General features: G+C 43.3%; 1 protein-coding gene across 1 annotated transcript in view; it reads left to right on the forward strand.

Moving 5' to 3' along the window:
* The window catches only part of kiaa1109 (KIAA1109 ortholog), a 523,818-nt gene that overhangs the window by 401,091 nt on the left and 103,532 nt on the right, over window positions 1–19,195 (forward strand). The window contains exons 67-69 of the mRNA XM_070862493.1: window positions 1,002–1,163; window positions 12,069–12,208; window positions 14,857–15,061. Coding sequence (XP_070718594.1) covers window positions 1,002–1,163; window positions 12,069–12,208; window positions 14,857–15,061 — 507 coding nt within the window. The remainder of the gene's footprint in view (window positions 1–1,001; window positions 1,164–12,068; window positions 12,209–14,856; window positions 15,062–19,195) is intronic.

Genomic DNA, 19,195 nt, shown 5'->3' on the forward strand with positions numbered 1-19,195 from the left:
GACAGAGACACAGAGAGAGAAACTTGAGGTGCCCTGTCCCAGCACACTGTTGGAGGGCTACCGGTGCTGCAGTCAGTGAGCAGAAACTTAATTTTTTATTTATTGATTTTTTTTAAAAAAAATTTTAATTTTTAAATTTTTTTGATTGATTTATTGATCATTTATTATTGATGATGGCTCTTTATTTGTAAAAGTAAAGTGTTTAATGTTTGTAAAGCCCCCTCCCCCCCCCCCCCCTCCAATCCCTTGTTCCCTACGCCTGATTTATAAGTTTAGGCAAGGTTTTTCTGAGCGTACAAAAATCTACATTTACTCCATTCTAAGTTAGTTTGGAGTAAGTTTTCGCTGCCTAAACTTGCAAAACAGGCGTAAGTGGCTGGACATGCCCCCTTTTGGAAAAAAAAAATCTGTTTGAAAATGGAACTATTCTAACTCACTAAAACTGGAGCAAACTAAATGCCGAGAATTGCAATTTCTAAGATGCTCCATTCTAAACTAGTTGCTCCAAAAAAATAGGAGCAACTCAGGCCGAAACTTGAGCCCTTAATTTCACAAAATTTTACGGTATATGATCATCTAATTTATTTGTAATCAAAATTATCCGCTCCAAGTTTGACCAAAATTCCAGTAGGGTAAAAACATGTCTTGAAATTTGCATTCGAAACTTGTAGGTCCAGTTGAAGTGATGAATTGTTTTATCTTGTGTTTCTCGTACGATCTCAAAAGTTTCACAAGTTGACACATGCAGTCATTTTGCTAGAATAAGCATTCTCTTTACTTGGAGTAGACTTGAAATTCTAATAGTAAACAATACTTTAAATTTTAGTTTGTATCTTGAATTCTCTAAACTATTTGAGAGTGGAATTAGACACGCTTTCCTTAGAATTTTCTGTCTGCATAATCCGTAGTTATCATAATTGTAGTAAAAATGTATTGGTATTATAATTAAAGAAAACCATCATTCAGAATGTGTTGACAAAAACATTTAATGATTCTTGCAGCCAAAGGGAAAGGGAGCGGAGGAGTGAAAACAGCAAAACTTTATGCATGGGTTGCTTTACAATCCCTTCCTGAAGAAATGGTGATCAGTCCTTGCCTGCTCGACTTTCTAGAAAAAGCTCTGGAAACAATTCCTATAACTCCAGTTGAAAGAAATTATACAGGTATCTCTCACAAAAGAAAATTTCTATTGGTATAAATGTTAATAGTAGTATTCACTGAGGAAAAAAAACTTAATGACATCTAACTTGACTCTTTATTTTATATTCATGCCCTTTAGTCCTACTATTATTATAATTATCTTAACCCAATATACTACATTAAATCTCTACATAATTTTTAAAACCTTATTCTTCCTGTCCTATTTCTCCAAAATGAATAAATCTAACTTCCTAAACCTATTCTCATGAAGAGATGTTTGTTTATTTGTCATCCCTGTTGCCCTCCTCTCTACCCTCAGTAGAGCCTTACTACTTCAAATGTGGATGTGCCATAATATTATGACCCTGAAATTCCACACTCCTCGGGTCTGTACGGAGTGTGCACGGACCCGGGAAGGCATCGCAAAAGCCGGTTTTCGGCTGCAATGCGCATGTGCCAAAAACCAGCTTTTCCGATCTGTCAAATTTCTGGCTCGACAGATCACACGCATCTCAGAGAGAAGGACATTCCCATGACAGAGATTGGGCTATTTTCCCATCTCTTGCCCTACGAATGTCCTTAAAAATTGCACCTGGTAAAAGCAGGCACATAGCCAACTTTTGCCAGCGTAAAAGTTTTAAAACATATCAAAAACATATAAAAATAAAATTTAAAAAATAAATATTTATGTTAAAAATCCTGCCCACTTCGGTAATTTTATTTTAAACCATAATTTAAAACTTTTTTTTTCAAATCAGCAAGTTTTTATTTTCAAAAAAATTTCTATCAACTTTAAATTCTATAATGTATTTAAGCGAGATGTTTTTTTAATTTTTTATGTAGTGTTTGGGGGGCTTCTCATTCATAGTAATAGGAGTTTCAGATTTATGAAACTCCTATTACTATAAATGAGAAAATACTTTACCATGATTGGATGTCCGGGCCCACGTGACTCCTACGGACGTCCCGCGAACGCGCCCATTGCGCAAGAAGAGGAGGCCTCGAGTCCGGGATCTCTGGTGAGCATTCGACCAAAAGGTAAGTGCGCTTCTTTTCTCCTATCTTTAGTCGAACACCCGAGGGAAGAAGAGACCGGGATTTCAGGGCCAATATAGCCTAGGTCTAGCATCCTTATTGATCAAGAAATAGTTCCAACAGTGCCATTTGCTTTCCCATCAGCTACCAGACATTGCTTGCTTAGTTTTAATGGGCACCCATGCATTGAGTACACATGTCTTGGCCTTATGTGCACAATTAAGCACCTCCACTATCTGCTGTTTATGAATCAATCCAGTTAACTTATCTAAATTAGCCTGCTCCCTATTAATCTCCTTATTGCCAACTCATAGAATATATTCTAGTATCATCTGCATATCTAACAGTCGTACTGTTGATCCTCATCTCTTTTAATTTGGGATTTTTCAAGCAGCCACCTGAAAACTTAGAAGGGTGGTCACTACTCTGATGTAGTGCTGCTCAACTGCTCTATCTTTCCTAAAGTAGCCTGGCTGAATATTCAACGTGAAGGGAATTATCAGCATGTGTATGTGTCTACATCACTACATCAAGGCAAGGCTATCCTAATATTTGAAATATTTTGAATTGATGAAATGGAGGCATGCATGTTAAAATTCTGAACTCAATCTTCAGACTTCCAAGACATTATGAAAGATAGAAAACCATGAAGAGAACTTAATTTACCTTCTTCCTTCCCCATTCACAGGGGTTTATTTTGCTCTGTGTGTAAGAACTGGTGCACATGCTAACTGCATTAAAGAGTGGCAATTTTGTGCGTTAGCATTAATGGAGCATTAGCTCATTTATTTGCCCAAGCTAATAAACATATTTCTGTGAGTAAATACATGTTAATGTATAGACCTGAAACTAATGTTTTTTTTAATGCCTCTTAGCTGCTTGTTAATCAGTAGTTCATGTGGAGCATTAACATTTACACAGGCTTTAGTTTCTTCCCACATACTAATTTCTCCCATATAAAGATAGCATTAAAGTATAGAAGGGAGTTGGCAGATTTCCATTGGTGAGCACAGCAGGGATATACCCTAAAGAATGAGTGTTTTGATGACTTATGCAGCATGGGTATCCAATCAAGTCTCTCAATCCTCGATAATTTGGAAAAGAAGTAGTATAACAGCAGGATTCGAGGAGAGCTCAAGGCTGTAGGAGGAGCACTTGGGGTGACTATGGCTGACATGTCACGTACCTGGGTCCCAGCAAGGTGCATTGTGCAAGGGTACTGTACCATGAAGTGCAATCTCAGATGTGTGTCAATTCCTAGAAGCAGACCTGCAGCCATGCAGCAACCTCCATATGGCTCTCTCAGTTGAAATAAAAGTGATGACTGCAATAAACTTGACTGATACTGAATTCTTCCAGGTAGCAATAGCACACATTACTTGGATCAGAATGTGTGCAGTTCACCATTGCATTACTAAGATTACAGATGCTGCCTTCTGCCCCATGTTAGTACCTGTACACATTAAGTTCAGCAGCAGCACCAGCTGGAAAGGTACACTCACATTTTGCAATCGTGTGCATTGTACAAGAACAGTTTTCCATTCATACACTTGTAGGCAATGCCCTCTCATACTAATTAGTTACTGCTCTCTCACAGCTCAGATGATATGTGACTACAAGCAAAAATAAAGCTGCAACTTGAAGCTAATTTTCTGGGAAACAGTCACAATGTACACCTCTTGAAGGAATCAAGATGTCCATAATTATTTGACTAGGAAAGCAGAACACAAGATTAGCTTCTGAGAGGTGTGCTTATTCACCTCAAACATGGCTGATTATACCCCCGCAGAGCCCACAAGAAAAGGTTAAAGGTTCTCATCCTTGTTTACAAATCCTTCCACGGCCTTACCCCTCTCTATCTTTGTAATCTCTTTCAGCCTCACAACCCCACAAGATGCCTGCGCTCCTCAAATTCTGCCCTCTTGACCATCCCTGATTATAACTGCTCAACCATCGGTGGCTGCGCCTTCAGCCGCCTGGGCCCTAAGCTTAGGAACTTCCTCCCTAAACCTCTCTGCTTCTCTACCTCACTTTCCTCCTTTAAGACGCTCCTTAAAACTTACCTCTTTCACCAAGCTTTGGTAATCTGCTGTAATTTCTTCTTCTGTGGCTCGGTGTCAAATTTATCTGTTTTCTCTTATGACACTGCTGTGTAGTGCCTTGGGACATTTTACTACGATAAACGTACTAAGCTTAAATAAGGGAGACTATGAAGGTATGAGGGCAGAGTTGGCTAAAGTGGACTGGGAAAATAGATTAAAGTGTAGGAAGATTGATGAACAGTGGCGTACATTTAACGAGATATTTCACAACACAAGAAAAATATATTCCAGTGAGGAGAAAATGGTGTAAAAGAAAAGATAGCCATCTGTGGCAAACTAAAGAAATAAAGGACGGTATCCAATTTTTAAAAAGGGCATACAAAGTGGCCAAAACTAGTGAGAGGTCAGAAGATTGGGAAGCTTTTAAAAGCCAGCAAAGAATGACAAAAAATTATTAAGAAAGGGAAGATAGACTATGAAAGTAAATTAGCGCGAAATATAAAAAGAGATAGCAAGAGTTTCTTTTGGTATATAAAAAGGAAAAGAGTGGCTAAAGTAAATGTTGGTCCCTTAGAGGGTGAGACAGGGGAATTAGTAATGGAGAACATGGAGATGGCAGAAACTCTGAACAAATTTTTTGTATCAGTCTTTACAGTAGAGGACACAAACAATATCCCAACAGTGGATAGTCATGGGGCTATGGGGGAGAGGAACTTAACACAATCGCTAAGGAGGTGGTACTCAGTAAGATAATGGGACCAAAGGCGGAAAAATCCCATGGACATGATGGCTTGCAGCCTAGGGTCTTAAGAGAAGTAGCGATAGGGATAGTGGATGCATTCGTTGTAATTTACCAAAATTCCCTGGATTCTGGGGTGGTCCCAGCAGATTGGAAAACTGCAAATGTAACGTCCCTATTTAAGAAAGGAGGCAGACAAAAAGCAGGAAACTATAGACCAGTTAGCCTAACATCTGTGATTGGGAAAATGTTGGTGTCCATTATTAAAGAAGCAGTAGCAGGACATTTGGAAAAGCATAATTCAGTCAGGCAGAGTCAGCATGTATTTATGAAGGGGAAGTCACGTTTGACAAATTTGCTGGAATTCTTTGAGGATGTAACAGACAGGGTGGATAAAGAGGAAGCAGTGGATGTGGTGTATTTGGACTTCCAGAAGGCATTTGACAAGGTGCCACATAAAAGGTTACTGCACAAGATAAAAGTTCACGGAGTTGGGGGTAATATATTAGCATGTAAGGAAGATTGGCTAACTAACAGAAAACAGAATCAGGATAAATTATTCATTCTCAGGTTGGCAATCAGTAACTAGTGGGGTGCCGCAGGGATCAATGCTGGGACCCCAACTATTTACAATCTATATTAACGACTTGGAAGAACGGACCGAGTGTAACGTAGCCAAGTTTGCTGATGATACAAAGATAGGAGGAAAAGCAATGTGTGAGGAGGGCACAAAAAATCTGCAAAAGGACATCGACAGGCTAAGTCAGTGGGCAAAAATTTAGCAGATGGGGTTTAATGTTGGAAAGTGTGAGGTCATGCACTTTGGCAGAAAAAAATCAAAGAGCAAGTTATTACTTAAATCGGGAAAGATTGCAAAGTGCTGCAGTACAGCGGGACCTGGGGGTACTTGTGCATGAAACACAAAAGATTAGTATGCAGGTACAGCAAGTGATCAGGAAGGCCAATGGAATCTTGGCATTTATTGCAAGGGGGAGGGAGTATAAAAAGCAGGGAAGTCTTGCCACAGTTGTACAGGGTATTGGTGAGGCCACACCTGGAATACTGCGTGCAGTTTTGGTTTCTATATTTACAAAAGGATATACTTGCTTTGGAGGCAGTTCAGAGAAAGTTCACCAAGTTGATTCTAGAGATGAGGGGGTTGACTTATGAGGAAAGGTTGAGGAGGTTGGGCCTCTACTCATTGGAATTCAGAAGAAAGAGAGGTGATCTTATCGAAATGTATAAGATTATGAGGGGGCTTGACAAGGTGGATGCAGAGAGGATGTTTCCACTGATAGATAGGGGGTGGGTGACCAACAGGAAGAGCAGTGGAAGGAAGGTAGTGCAGGGGTCCCCTGCGGTCATCCCCCTGCAAAAAAAGATACACCGCTTTGGGTACTGTTGAGAGGGATGACTCATCAGGGGAGAGCAGCAGCAGCCAAGTTCATGGCACCGTGGGTGGCTCTGCTGCACAGGAGGGCAGGAAAAAGAGTGGGAGAGCTAAAGTGGTAGGGGATTCTATTGTAAGGGGAATAGATAGATGTTTCTGTGGCCGCAATCGAGACTCCAGGATGGTATGTTGCCCCCCTGGTGCAAGGGTCAAGGTTGTCTCGGAGCGGTTGCAGGACATTTTGAAGAGGGAGGGCGAACAGCCAGTTGTTGTGGTGCATATAGGTACCAACGATGTAGGTAAAAAATGGGATGAGGTCCTATAAGATAAATTTAGGGAGCTAGGAGCTAAATTTTAAAAATAGGACCTCAAAAGTAGTAATCTCAGGATTGCTACCAGTGCCATGTGCTCGTCAGAGTAGGAATTGCAGGATAGCTCAGATGAATATGTGGCTTCAGTGGTGCAGAAGGGAGAAATTCAAATTCCTGGGACATTGGAACCGGTTCTGGGGGAGGTGGAACCAGTACAAACCGCACGGTCTGCATCTGGGCAGGACCGGAACCAATGTCCTAGGGGGAGTGTTTGCTCGTGCTGTTGGGAAGGGGTTAAACTAATATGGCAGGGGGATGGGAACCTATGCAGGGAGACAGAGGGAAGTAGAATGGGGGCAGAAGCAAAAGATAGAAAGAAGAAAAGTAAAAGTGGAGGGCAGAGAAACCCAAAGCAAAAAGGGACACATTACAGCAAAATTCTAAAGGGGCAAAGTGTGTTAAAAAGACAAGCCTGAAGGTTCTGTGCCTCAATGCGAGGAGTATTCGTAACAAGGTGGACAAATTAACTGTTCAGATAGCTGTTAACGGATATGATGTAATTGGCATCACTGAGACATGGCTCCAGGGTGACCAAGGCTGGGAACTCAACATCCAGGGGTATTCAACATTCAGGAAGGAGAGACAGAAAGGAAAAGGAGGTGGGGTGGCATTGCTGCTTAAAGAGGAAATTAATGCAATAGTAAGGAAGGACATTAGCTTGGATGATGTGGAATCGGTATGGGTGGAGCTACGGAGTACCAAACTGCAGAAAACACTAGTGGGAGTTGTGTACAGACCACCAAACAGGAGTAGTGAGGTTGGGGACAGCATCAAACAAGTAATTAGGGATGCGTGCAATAAAGGTACAGCAGTTATCATGGGCGACTTTAATCTCCATATTGATTGGGCCATCCAAACTGGTAGCAATGTGATGGAGGAGGATTTCCTGGAGTGTATTAGGGATGGTTTTCGAGACCAATATGTCGAAGAACCAACTAGAAGGCTGGCCATCCTAGACTGGGTGATGTGTAATGAGAAAGGACTAATTAGCAATCTTGTTGTGCGAGGCCCCTTGGGGAAGAGTGACCATAATATGGTAGAATTCTTTATTAAGATGGAGACTGACACAGTTAATTCAGAGACTAGGGTCCTGAATTTAAGGTAAGATAACTTTGATGGTATGAGATGTGAATTGGCTAGAATAGACTGGCGAGTGATAGTTAAAGGGTTGACAGTAGATAGGCAATGGCAAACATTTAAAGATCACATGGATGAACTCCAACAATTGTACATCCCTGTCTGGAGTAAAAATAAAATGCGGAAGGTGGCTCAACCGTGGCTAACAAGGGAAATTAAGGATAGTGTTAAATCCAAGGAAGAGGCATATAAATTGGCCAGAAAAAGCAGCAACCTGAGAACTGGGAGAATTTTATAATTCAGCAGAGGAGGACAAAGGATTTAATTAGGAGGGAGAAAATAGAGTATGAGAGGAAGCTTGCTGGGAACATAAAAACTGACTGCAAAAGCTTCTATAGATATGTGAAGAGAAAAAGATTAGTGAAGACAAACGAAGGTCCCTTGCAGTCAGATTCAGGTGAATTTATAATGGGGAACAAAGAAATGGCAGACCAGTTGAACAAATACTTTGGTTCTGTCTTCACGAAGGAAGACACAAATAACCGTCCGGAAGTACTAGGGGAGCGAGGATCTCGTGAGAAGGAGGAACTGAAGGAAATCCTTATTAGGCGAGAAATTGTGTTAGGGAAATTGATGGGATTGAAGGCCGATAACCCCTGTGGCCTGATCGTCTGCATCCCAGAGTACTTCAGGAAGTGGCCCTAGAAAATAGTGGATGTATTGGTGATCATTTTCCATCAGTCTATCGACTCGAGATCAGTTCCTATGGACTGGAGGGGAGCTAATGTAACACTTTATAAGAAAGGAGGGAGATAGAAAACGGGTAATTATAGACCGGTTAGCCTGACATCAGTAGTGGCGAAAATGTTGGAATCAATTATTAAAGATGAAATAGCAGCTCATTTGGAAAGCAGTGACAGGATCGGTCCAAGTCAGCATGGATTTATGAAAGGGAAATCATGCTTAACAAATCTTCTGGAATTTTTTAGGATGTAACTGGTAGAGTGGACAAGGGAGAACCAGTGGATGTGGTGTATTTGGACTTTGAAAAGGCTTTTGACAAGGTCCCACACAAGAGATTGGTGTGCAAAATTAAAGTACGTGATATTGGGGGTAACATACTGACGTGGATAGAGAATTGGTCGGCAGACAGGAAGCAGAGAGTCTGGATAAACGGGTCCTTTTTAGAATGGCAGGCAGTGACTAATGGGGTGCCGCAGGGCTCAGTGCTGGGACCCCAGCTATTTACAATATACATTAATGATTTAGATGAAGAATTGAGTGTATTATCTCCAAGTTTGCAGATGACACTAAGCTAGGTGGCGATCTGAGCTGTGAGGAGGACGCTAAGAGGCTGCAGGGGGACTTGGACAGGTTCGGTGAGTGGGCAAATGCATGGCAGATGCAGTATAATGTGATAAATGTGAGGTTATCCACTTTGGTTGCAAAAATAGGAAGGCAGAATATTATCTGAATGGCGGCAGATTAGGAAAAGGGGAGGTGCAACGAGACCTGGGTGTCATGGTACATCGGTCATTGAAAGTTGGCATGCAGGTACAGCAGGCGGTGAAGGCGGCAAATGGTATGTTGGCCTTCATAGCTGGGGGATTTGAGTATAGGAGCAGGGAGGTCTTACTGCAGTTGTACAAGGCCTTAGTGAGGCCTCACTTGGAATATTGTGTTCAGTTTTGGTCTCCTAATCTGAGGAAAGACGTTCTTGCTATTGAGGGAGAGCAGCGAAGGTTCACCAGACTGATTCCTGGGATGGCAGGACTGACATATGAGGAGAGACTGGATCGACTGGGCCTGTGTTCATTGGAGTTTAGAAGGATGAGGGGGGATCTCATAGAAACATATAAAACTCTGACGGGACTGGACAGGTTAGATACAGGAAGAATGTTCCCGATGTTGGAAGTCCAGAACCAGGGGACATAGTCTAAGGATAAGGGGTAAGCCATTTAGGACTGAGATGAGGAGAAACTTCTTTACTCAGAGTTGTTAACCTGTGGAATTCCCTACCGCAGAGAGTTGTTGATGCCAGTTCATTGGATATATTCAAGAGGGAGTTATATATGGCCCTTACAGCTAGAGATCAAGGGGTATGGAGAGAAAGCAGGAAAAGGTTACTGAGGTGAATGATCAACCATGATCTTATTGTATGGTGGTGCAGGCTCGAAGGGCCAAATGGCCTACTCCTGCACCTATTTTCTATGTTTCTATGATAGGGGAGACTAAAACTAGGGGGCATAATCTTAGAATAAGGGGCCGCCCATTTAAAACTGAGATGAGGAGGAATTTCTTCTCTGAGGGTTGTAAATCTGTAGAATTCGCTGCCTCAGAGAGCTGTGGAAGCCAGGACATTGAATAAATTTAAGACAGAGATAGACAGCTTCTTAACCTAGAAGGGGTTATGGGGAGCGGGCAGGGAAGTGGACCTGAGTCCATGATCGGTTCAGCCATGATCATATTAAATGGTGGAGCAGGCTCGAGGGGCCGTATAGCCTACTCCTGTTCCTATTTCTTATGTTATATAAATAAAAGTTGTTATTGTTGTTAGAACGACAGTGTGAGGTGAGTGATTTTGAGAGAATGATTGTAGTATGTTGCATACTGCATCGTAAATGTTGCATGCTGCATAGTGTTGCCTCGGCAAGAGCATGCATGCTGAATAGGAAGCGTAATAAGGCAGGCTCAATGCAGAGAATGAGAGAGAACATGAATTAGCAGCAAACCCAAATAGCACAGGTGTGATAGTCATTGACCAGATTTTGTTATTGATGCAATTGGTTCGACACTGGCGTTTCACCTCTGGGATTTGTGTTCAAATCTAGCCGAGACTGATGAAAGTCTCCTCTGCCTGTTAGCTATCAAAGCTCTATGAAACAGGAACGTTCTTTCCAGGTCCTAATAGAGCAACAGCACAAAACTGTCCTTAATTTGGCACTGGCTGGTGATCTTTTTCAGACATGCCGTGGAAGGGCTAGTGTGCCGAAATGGAAAAAATGTCAGTGTTGCAGTAGGTGCTGCTCTTGAGGTTTTGGCTGAGGCACATTGTTGTGGCAAAGTTTGCTATGCATCTGACTGAGCTATACTTGACCTCGGTGCCTGAAATGGGAAGAATTTCATTCACATCACTAATATAAAATTTCATTCACCTCACTTGGAACATAAACTTTTTAAAAAGAAAAGGACAAAAGCCACATGATGCGTACATAGACTTTGTTGTTACGCTGCCAGTACATACAAAATGTTGCAACTTTGAACCTAAAGAAGGTGGAGCTATTGCAATTTGCATTATCACTTCTAAAAATGTAATTGTCTCCCAGGCAATGCAGGCAATGGCTTTTAGCTGTTGGGTGCAACCAGATATTGACATCTGTTGTGGGCTGTCTCCTTCAAAGAAAAGAATATTGTCCATTCCTTGAGATATAATTTTGCAAAATCTACATAACATTGTCCATATTAGGTTTAACAGAGCTAGCATGTTTACTAGAATGGAAGATACAGCAGTTAGCTGGTCTATTTTTCTTGGATGTTGTAATAGATCAAAAATATCATTTACTTCACTTCTAGCAATTTACCACCTAAATTTAGATTAAGAATACTCTTGTGTGAAATTATTTAACACATATGGCTGACACATGCAACTTCTTTGGACAAACATTTCTACTAATGTAGTCATACCCATATAGAGTAATGTAAAATAAATAGTTTTGCCCATATATAGCAAGGGAAGATAATTGGCAATGGTTTTTATTGCTTACCTTGGTACCTTCTTCCACACATTTTGTGATGGGTATTGAAGATTATGCTGACCTACATATTGCGTCCACCCATGCTGTACACTTTGTTCAGTGATGGAGTGCCATTCTGACTTGGAGATCATTTCTTCTCTCACACAGCATGCAATAACCCTCCAGGTCTTATTAGTAAACTGAGCTTCTGTAAATCTTCCTCCTTCCATCAGTGCTCTTATTTTTGGATTTGAAATCTGGATTGATGTACTGAGAATTATTGATGGCATTCATTTCACATTTAAATATTTTTAAATGACTTAGAACAAATTGTAAAATGACTTGAACGCTGTATGCTAAATCATTTGTTTTATTCTATGTTAAAGATCATAATACACTGTACTGTAAAAATACTCAATTGACCAAACTTTTGAATTGACATTCTGTGATAAAACATAAGCTGTAGATATTTGTCCTGAAATGAGATTGAAGAAAACCATGTAGTCTGTATTGCTGACTAATATAATTTCTCTCTAGCAGCTCTCAGCTCCCAAGATGAAGATGTGGGGCAGTTTGAAGTTCAGGATCCATTGGAGGAATCAACAATATCTCTAGTATCATCATCTACATCATCATATTCCTCCTTTCCAGTCGATGTCGTAGTTTATGTGCGGGTACAGGTGAGAATTTATCTCTTTCACTTCACTTTTCCTATAACAAATACAAAGTTTGCTTGGGAATACAAATTTGTTAAATATTAATTTTGAAAACATTCTACCTCAACAGGAAAATAGTGGAAATGTTGCAGATCGATAAAAATCTTGGCTATAGTGTATCACGTGAAATCAAGGCCCCAAGTTTTGCCATGATTTGCTCCTGATTTTTTGGAGCAACTGGTGTAGAACGGAGTATCTTAGAAATCGGAATTCTCGCCATTTAGTTTGCTCCAGTTCTAGTCAGTTAGAACAGTTTCACTTTGGAACAGAATTTTCTTTTCAAAAGGGGGCATGTCCGGCCACTTACGCCTGTTTTCAAAGTTTCGTCAGTGAAAACTTACTCCAAACTAACTTAGAATGGAGTAAGTGAAGATTTTTGTACGCTCGAAAAAACCTTGTCTACACTTTAGAAAATCAGGCGTTGGTTACAAATCAGGCGTCGGGAATGGGGGGGGGGGTGGTTAAAGGGAAGTTTACAAACATTAAACACTTCAGTTTTACAAATAAAGAGCCATCATCAATAATAAATGATAAAAACATCAATAAATCAACCAATAAATCAATCAAAAAAAATTAATAAATAATTTTTTTTTAAAATCAATAAATATAGCATTTTCTACTTACCAACTGCAGCACCGGGAGCCCTCCAACAGCGTGCTGGGATGCCCCCCCCCCCCCCCCCGCAGTGTGTCTCTGTCAGTGTCTCTATCTCTCTGTCTGTGTGTGTCTCTCACTCTCTGTCTGTCAGTGTCTGTCTTTCTGACAGCGAGGGGAGGGGAAGCAGAGGGAGAGAGGGGGGGAGCAGAGGGAGGGAAGGGGGAAGGGGAGGAGGAGAAGGGGGAATGGGGGAAAGAAAAGGGGGGGAAAGGAGATGGGGGGGAGATTTGGGGGGGTGAAAGGAGATGGGGAGGTGAAAGGAGATGAAGGGGGGAGGAGATATGGTGGGGGGAAATGAGATGGGGGGGGAAATGAGATGGGGGGGAAAGGAGATGGGGGGGAAGGAGATGGGGGGGGGGGGAAGGAGATGGGGGGGGGGAAGGAGATGGGGGGCGGTTAAGGAGAAGGGGGAGGGAGGCTGAACGGGCCGGGCCCAGCCGGGCCCGAGACTTCGGGCAGGGCCCGTCCCCAGCACCAGATTTACAGGTAGGTGGCGTTGGGTCGGGTCCGGTCCGGGGGGGGGGGGAGGAGCGGGAGTCGTGTCGGGTCCGGTCCGGAGGCGGGAAGCGGGAGTCGGGTCGGGAGGAAGCAGGAGCTGGCCGTGGGAGAAGCCTTATTCACACAGCCCCAGTGAGGCCATTGGGCCAGGGCTAGGGGCTGTGTGCTTCGGCCCCTCCCACACAGTTTTGGTTGCCTGGAGCTACTGCACATGCCCGCCCACTGTAGCGCGCATGTGCAGAGGTCCCGGCACTGTTTTCAGCGCAGGGACCTGGCTCCGCCCCCTACAGCTCGTGCTGCGCTGCGCCGAGGACCAGCAGTGAGCCGGAGAATCTGGAAGTTTTTTTTAGGCGCACTTTGTGGTGCGAAAAACGGGCGTCCAGGTCAGGACTGCGCCGTTCTCGGCGCGGCTCGAAACTTGGCCCCCAAGTGTCGTGCTTTTCTCATTGGCTCAAGGAAGCAACTTAACATATTGATTCACTGAAGTATTGACAAAGATCATATAAAAATGGATAGGAAAGCAACATTGAAAGGCTTCAATGTTAAGCTATCATCACTGAATTTTTTTTTCAAACTAGTTCCAGCTGCCATTTTCATTTCTGACTCAATTGAAATTATAGTCATATAAAAAATATTTATAATATGATAGACACAATTGATAATTTTCCCCTAAATAATTCAAATAAACCATACAATTGCCTGTGTAATGTACTACTGTTTCTTCTACTCTCCTGCCCCTCCCTTTGGGCCTGGAGCTTGAGCTGTGCTTCAGTCCCAGCATTGAAAATCTTACCTGGGCTTTGGGAGAGTGAACTACATGATGAAACTTGTGGTTTTCACCAAGTTCTTATGGAACTACAGTGTCCAGAGTACACTTCAACAACCAGTTGTAAAATTTGCAAATAACAATGGTGAGATGTGAGTAGCAGGAATAAAAATCAAATCTAATATTTTTTTCAGCATTTTATCCACTTAACTAAAGCCTTTAACTAAAAATTCTGAGTGAGCCAAGTTTGTATGGCTGAGTGAACTGGGCCAAGGTTAGAGTAGGATGCTCAGGAAGCACTTTGCTGAACACAAACAGTACAGGCAGAGTCAACTAGCCAGGTGAATGACAAGTAGCACATTATATCTGTATTTTTTTAGTATCGATAAGGTCTATAATATACCTTGTCAGTCATGTATCATATTTCTTCAGTAAATTTACTTTATTACAATGATGGGTAAACCGCTTTTGCATTAGGTTGCTGTGGCCCCATGCTGAGCATCAGAAAACCTGCTTCAGATTCTAAATTACACGTAAGCAACACCACTCGAGGTTGTCGAGTTAATCAGTATATTTAGCTTTTACAGTTTACTTTGAGTAGACTAATTTGATAGTTTTATTTTGTATTATGAATCAAATTTGTTTTAACACTGATTCACACACCTCCAAAAACCTTTTATCTGTACTCTAGCCTTCACAGATCAAGTTCAGCTGCTTACCTGTCTCAAGGGTTGAATGTATGTTAAAGCTGCCTTCACTGGACTTGGTGTTTTCATCTAATAGAAGTGACCTGGAAAGTTTGGGTTTCTCACATGCATTCGATGGAGCTCAAGTGTCTGCCACCGCTACTTCGCTGCTTGCTCATACAGTACTAAAATCTGCTGCTAACAAAACAGGTATGTAAATAAAGTAGTGCAAGAGCAGGTACTCCTTATTAGTTCATCTCTGCATGTTGTAGGATGAGGTGGGCAATAAAGTGAAGAAACCGTAGTGGAATCTTGGTTCATTCCTTGTGACGTTCCCTTTTTTACAACATATAAGATCACCTCATACTCTCTTTGTGGATACCAGCAGTTCTTTTTCTCCTACTGCTTACATTGCTTGCTTTCACTGGGCTCAATTTTCCCCAATGCCGTTTTTTTTTGGCATATTGCCAGAGTTAGGTCTGTTTTTTCTGGCCCCAACTACTCCAAAAAAAAAATAAGGACCTAGTTTCCCCATTCTATTTTTTTAAATTGGCGCCACGCAGCTTGTCCTGTAGCTTCGGTGGGGTGGAGCGTAATGTCTGCACTGAAAAAAACGATGACTCCCCTTCTGCGCATGCACGAGAAAAAAAGGACATTTTTGACGTGATTGCTATGGGCGCACATGCCCAGTACAGCTCCCAGTCTGCATTCGGCCATTTTTAAAGAGCCAGTTGTGTGTAAGACCTTAAATTCTCATTGGAAAAAATCGGAGCTGCAATACAAAATGCAACGTGGCTCAAGGACCAAGAATTTCTTACAGGATGAAGTGAGGGCATTAGTTACTGTAATTGAGGCCAGATAGCACGAGCTGGACACCAGCAGAGGTCACACAAGTTTCACCAAAAGAAATTAAGAAACGCTGGAACCAACTTGCAGAAGATTAATGTGCAATAATGACCACCCTGAGGTCTGGAGGCCAGTGTAAAAGAAAAAGTGGCAGGACCTTGGTCAAGCAATTAGTGTAAGTAATATTTTCATTTATTCAATGGAATTGCAATTGTAAATGTGACCAGCAATATATGCATCCAGCAGAAAGACACACTCCCTAAAAAGTTATGTTTTCATCTTTGCAGAGGAAGGTGGCACACAACAAACGAGGAAAAAACTTGAACAGGAGGAGGCCCGGCAAATCTGCATCCACTGACACCCTTGGAAGAGAGGGTCGCTGCTTTGATGGGTCCTGCCTGGAGAAAAGCAACCACCACTGCACAAGCTGGGCCCACACGTGAGAAAGATGGTAAGTCTTGCAAATTGCACAGTTTGGCTTTGCTAAATGTTAAGTACTCTGTGGCTCGCCATGCTTCGGTTCATGGGGTTGTCTCTGCCAGCTACACTTCGGTTGTTGCAATGTGCTGTCATTCATTGTGGTCCTTCAAATCAGCCTGCTGCCTGCGCTGTGTGAGCCTACTTATTACACCCACCCTGCCCCCTCCTCTGCTGCTATCCATTTTTCTGTTCTGTTATATTTTGCAGAACCTTAGTCCAACTCTGACAATGCAGAAGATGATTGAGACGCGGACGAGCCTGAAGAGGAGAACATTTTCCAATCCCACCATCCAGACCAAGAGCATGGGGGTGGGGGGAGGGGATGTATGAAGCCCCCACTGTTATACTCACTTTGGAGGAGGTGCAGGTGCCGCCCATTGAGGTGCCAGCCCCTTTCCTGGATGGTATGAGTGTTGGTGGGGCATTCCATGGTTTCCCACAGTCCGAGGCTGGGGATTCCAGTGGGGTGCAGCGAGACACGTCCAGGGCCCCACCGTCGGAGGCTGCAGGTCCAAGTGGTGGGGTGTAATGAGGCACACCCAGGGCCCCATCTTCCGAGGCTGCGGATCCCAGTGGTGGGGTGCAGCGTGGCACACCGAGGGTCCCGCCGTCTGAGGCTGCGGGTCCCAGTGGGCTGCAACAAGGCACACCCAGGGCCCCACCTTCTGAGGTTGAGTCCCAGTGGTGGTGTGCAGCAAGGCACACCCAAGGTGAGGAGGGGAAGGAGAGCTCGACCGCATTATCCTGAGGTGCAGGATCTAACAGATGTGGTTCAGATGATGGCAATGAGTGCGGAGAGCATTGACCTTACGCGATCACTCCTGGACACCATCAGTGGGGTGGGTGATGAGGTATCGGGACTGGCGGGAGAAGTAACAACACTCTCACGAGAAATGGGAACTGTCCGAGGACATGAGGAAGGGAATGTCTCAGGCAGCAGATATAATGTCAGTGAACTTGAGGGAGGGAATGTTGCAGGTAGTTGACACACTGTCGGGGCACATGAAGGAGGGAATGTCGGAGTTAGCTGCTGCAATAAGGGAACACGCCCAGACATCGCGCCCATTAATAGTATCAACTACAATCCCCAGACCAGCCTCTGTGCTGCCCGCCCCTCCCACATCAAGAAGTGCGCATTACCCAAGATGTTCAAAAGAATAAGCTTAGTACCAACCCGAGAAACGCTGCACCACCGCCTGCGGGCAGGGGTGGAGTCAACATCATCATCATCATCATCATAGGCAGTCTCTCAAAAGTGAGTTCTCAGGTGACTGAACAGTCCAATACGGGAATTACAGTCTGTCGCAGGTGGGACAAACAGTCGTTGAAGGAAAGGGTGGGTGGGGAGTCTGGTTTGCCACACGCTCCTTCTGCCTGCGCTTGTTTTCTGCATGCTCTTGGTGATGAGACTCGAGGTGCTCAGCGCCCTCCCGAATGTTCTTCCTCCACTTAGGGCAGTCTTTGGCCAGGGACTCTCTGGTGTCAGTGGGGATGTTGCACTTTATCAAGGAGGCTTTGAGGGTGTCCTTGAAAAGTTTCCTCTGACCACCTGGGGCTCGCTTGCCGTGTAGGAATTCCAAGTAGAGCACTTGCTTCGGAAGTCTCATGTCGGGTATGCGAACAGTGTGGCCCACCCAACGGAGCTGGTCGAGTGTGGTCAGTGCTTCGATGCTTGGGATGTTGGCCTGATCGAGAACACTGACTTTGGTGCGTCTGTCCTCCCAGGGGATTTGCAGGATCTTGTGGATGCTTCGCTGGTGGTATTTCTCCAGCGATTTGAGGTGTCTACTGTATATGTATATGGTCCACATCTCTGAGCCATACAGGAGGGCGGGTATCACTACAGCCCTTTAGACCATAAGCTTGGTGCCAGATTTGAGGGTCTGATCTTCGAACACTTTCTACCTCAGGCGGCCGAAGGCCACCATAACCAGTGCCTGCAAAGAGACCAAGCGCAGGGGGCGGTCTTGGAATAAGGTGGCGGAGAGATGGGTGCAGCCTTTCTTTGCTACTGTTGTTATTATTATTACTGTTCTCAAATTAAAAGGTTTTGTAATTTATGTAAATTTACAAGTTTAAAAGCTTGTAAGTGATCTTAGAGTTTTTAAGTGATCTCAGAGTTTGTGAGTGATAAAGTTTGTAAGTGATCTTAACTGAAAATTTTAAAGTTTGATTCAAGAATATTTTTATTTAAGTTAAGCACAAACAAACATTTGTTAAACTTTTGAATAAAATATATTTTAAATTATAACTGAATCATTTCCATTATTTGTTCCATTATTAACACAACTTTTTGAAGTGAAGAAGAATAATTTCCATTATTTGTTCTATTCACACAACACAACATTATGGAACAGGTCCAAAAAGTAAATATGGTTCATTTAGAATAGTTGCCTCTGAGCCTTCAGGCAGCAAAGCGTTCACAGAGGAGCTGCTGGCGCAAGGCTCGAGCAATCGTTAAAAGGCCATGACAGCCCGCCCCTCCTCCGTCGTCGTGCTCCAGCCTCAGGCACTTGCATGGCTTCTTCATCCTCCTCCTTCTCCTCCTCGTTATCTGCATCTTCCTCCTCATCATCAATCACACTCACCTCAGGTGGATCTTCTACTACCAGCTGCTGCTGCCTCATGATGGCTAAGTTATGCAGCTTGCAGCACACAATAGTGAACTGACCGACAATCTCAGGGAAGTATTGCAAGTAGCTTCCGGAATGGTACAGGCACCAGAAACGCTGTTTCAAGATGCCAATGGTCCTCTCTATTATGCTGCACGTCGCAATGTGCGACATGTTATATTCCCGGTCAGCTTCTGTAGGGGAGTCATGAGCCAAGTGGCGAGGCGGTACCCTTTGTCTCCCAGTAGCCAGCTCTGCCCTTCTGGCTGCTGCTGAAACATGGCAGATAAAGCGCTCTCGTGTAGGATCTCCCAGGGTATCTTGCATCAACTGACATGATGCGTTGCATGTCGTCACACATGAGTTGCACATTAACGGAGTGGAAGCCTTTTCTGTTCCTGTACAT

This window comes from Pristiophorus japonicus, chromosome 2, assembly GCF_044704955.1.
Source record: "Pristiophorus japonicus isolate sPriJap1 chromosome 2, sPriJap1.hap1, whole genome shotgun sequence".
NCBI lineage: Eukaryota > Metazoa > Chordata > Chondrichthyes > Pristiophoridae > Pristiophorus > Pristiophorus japonicus.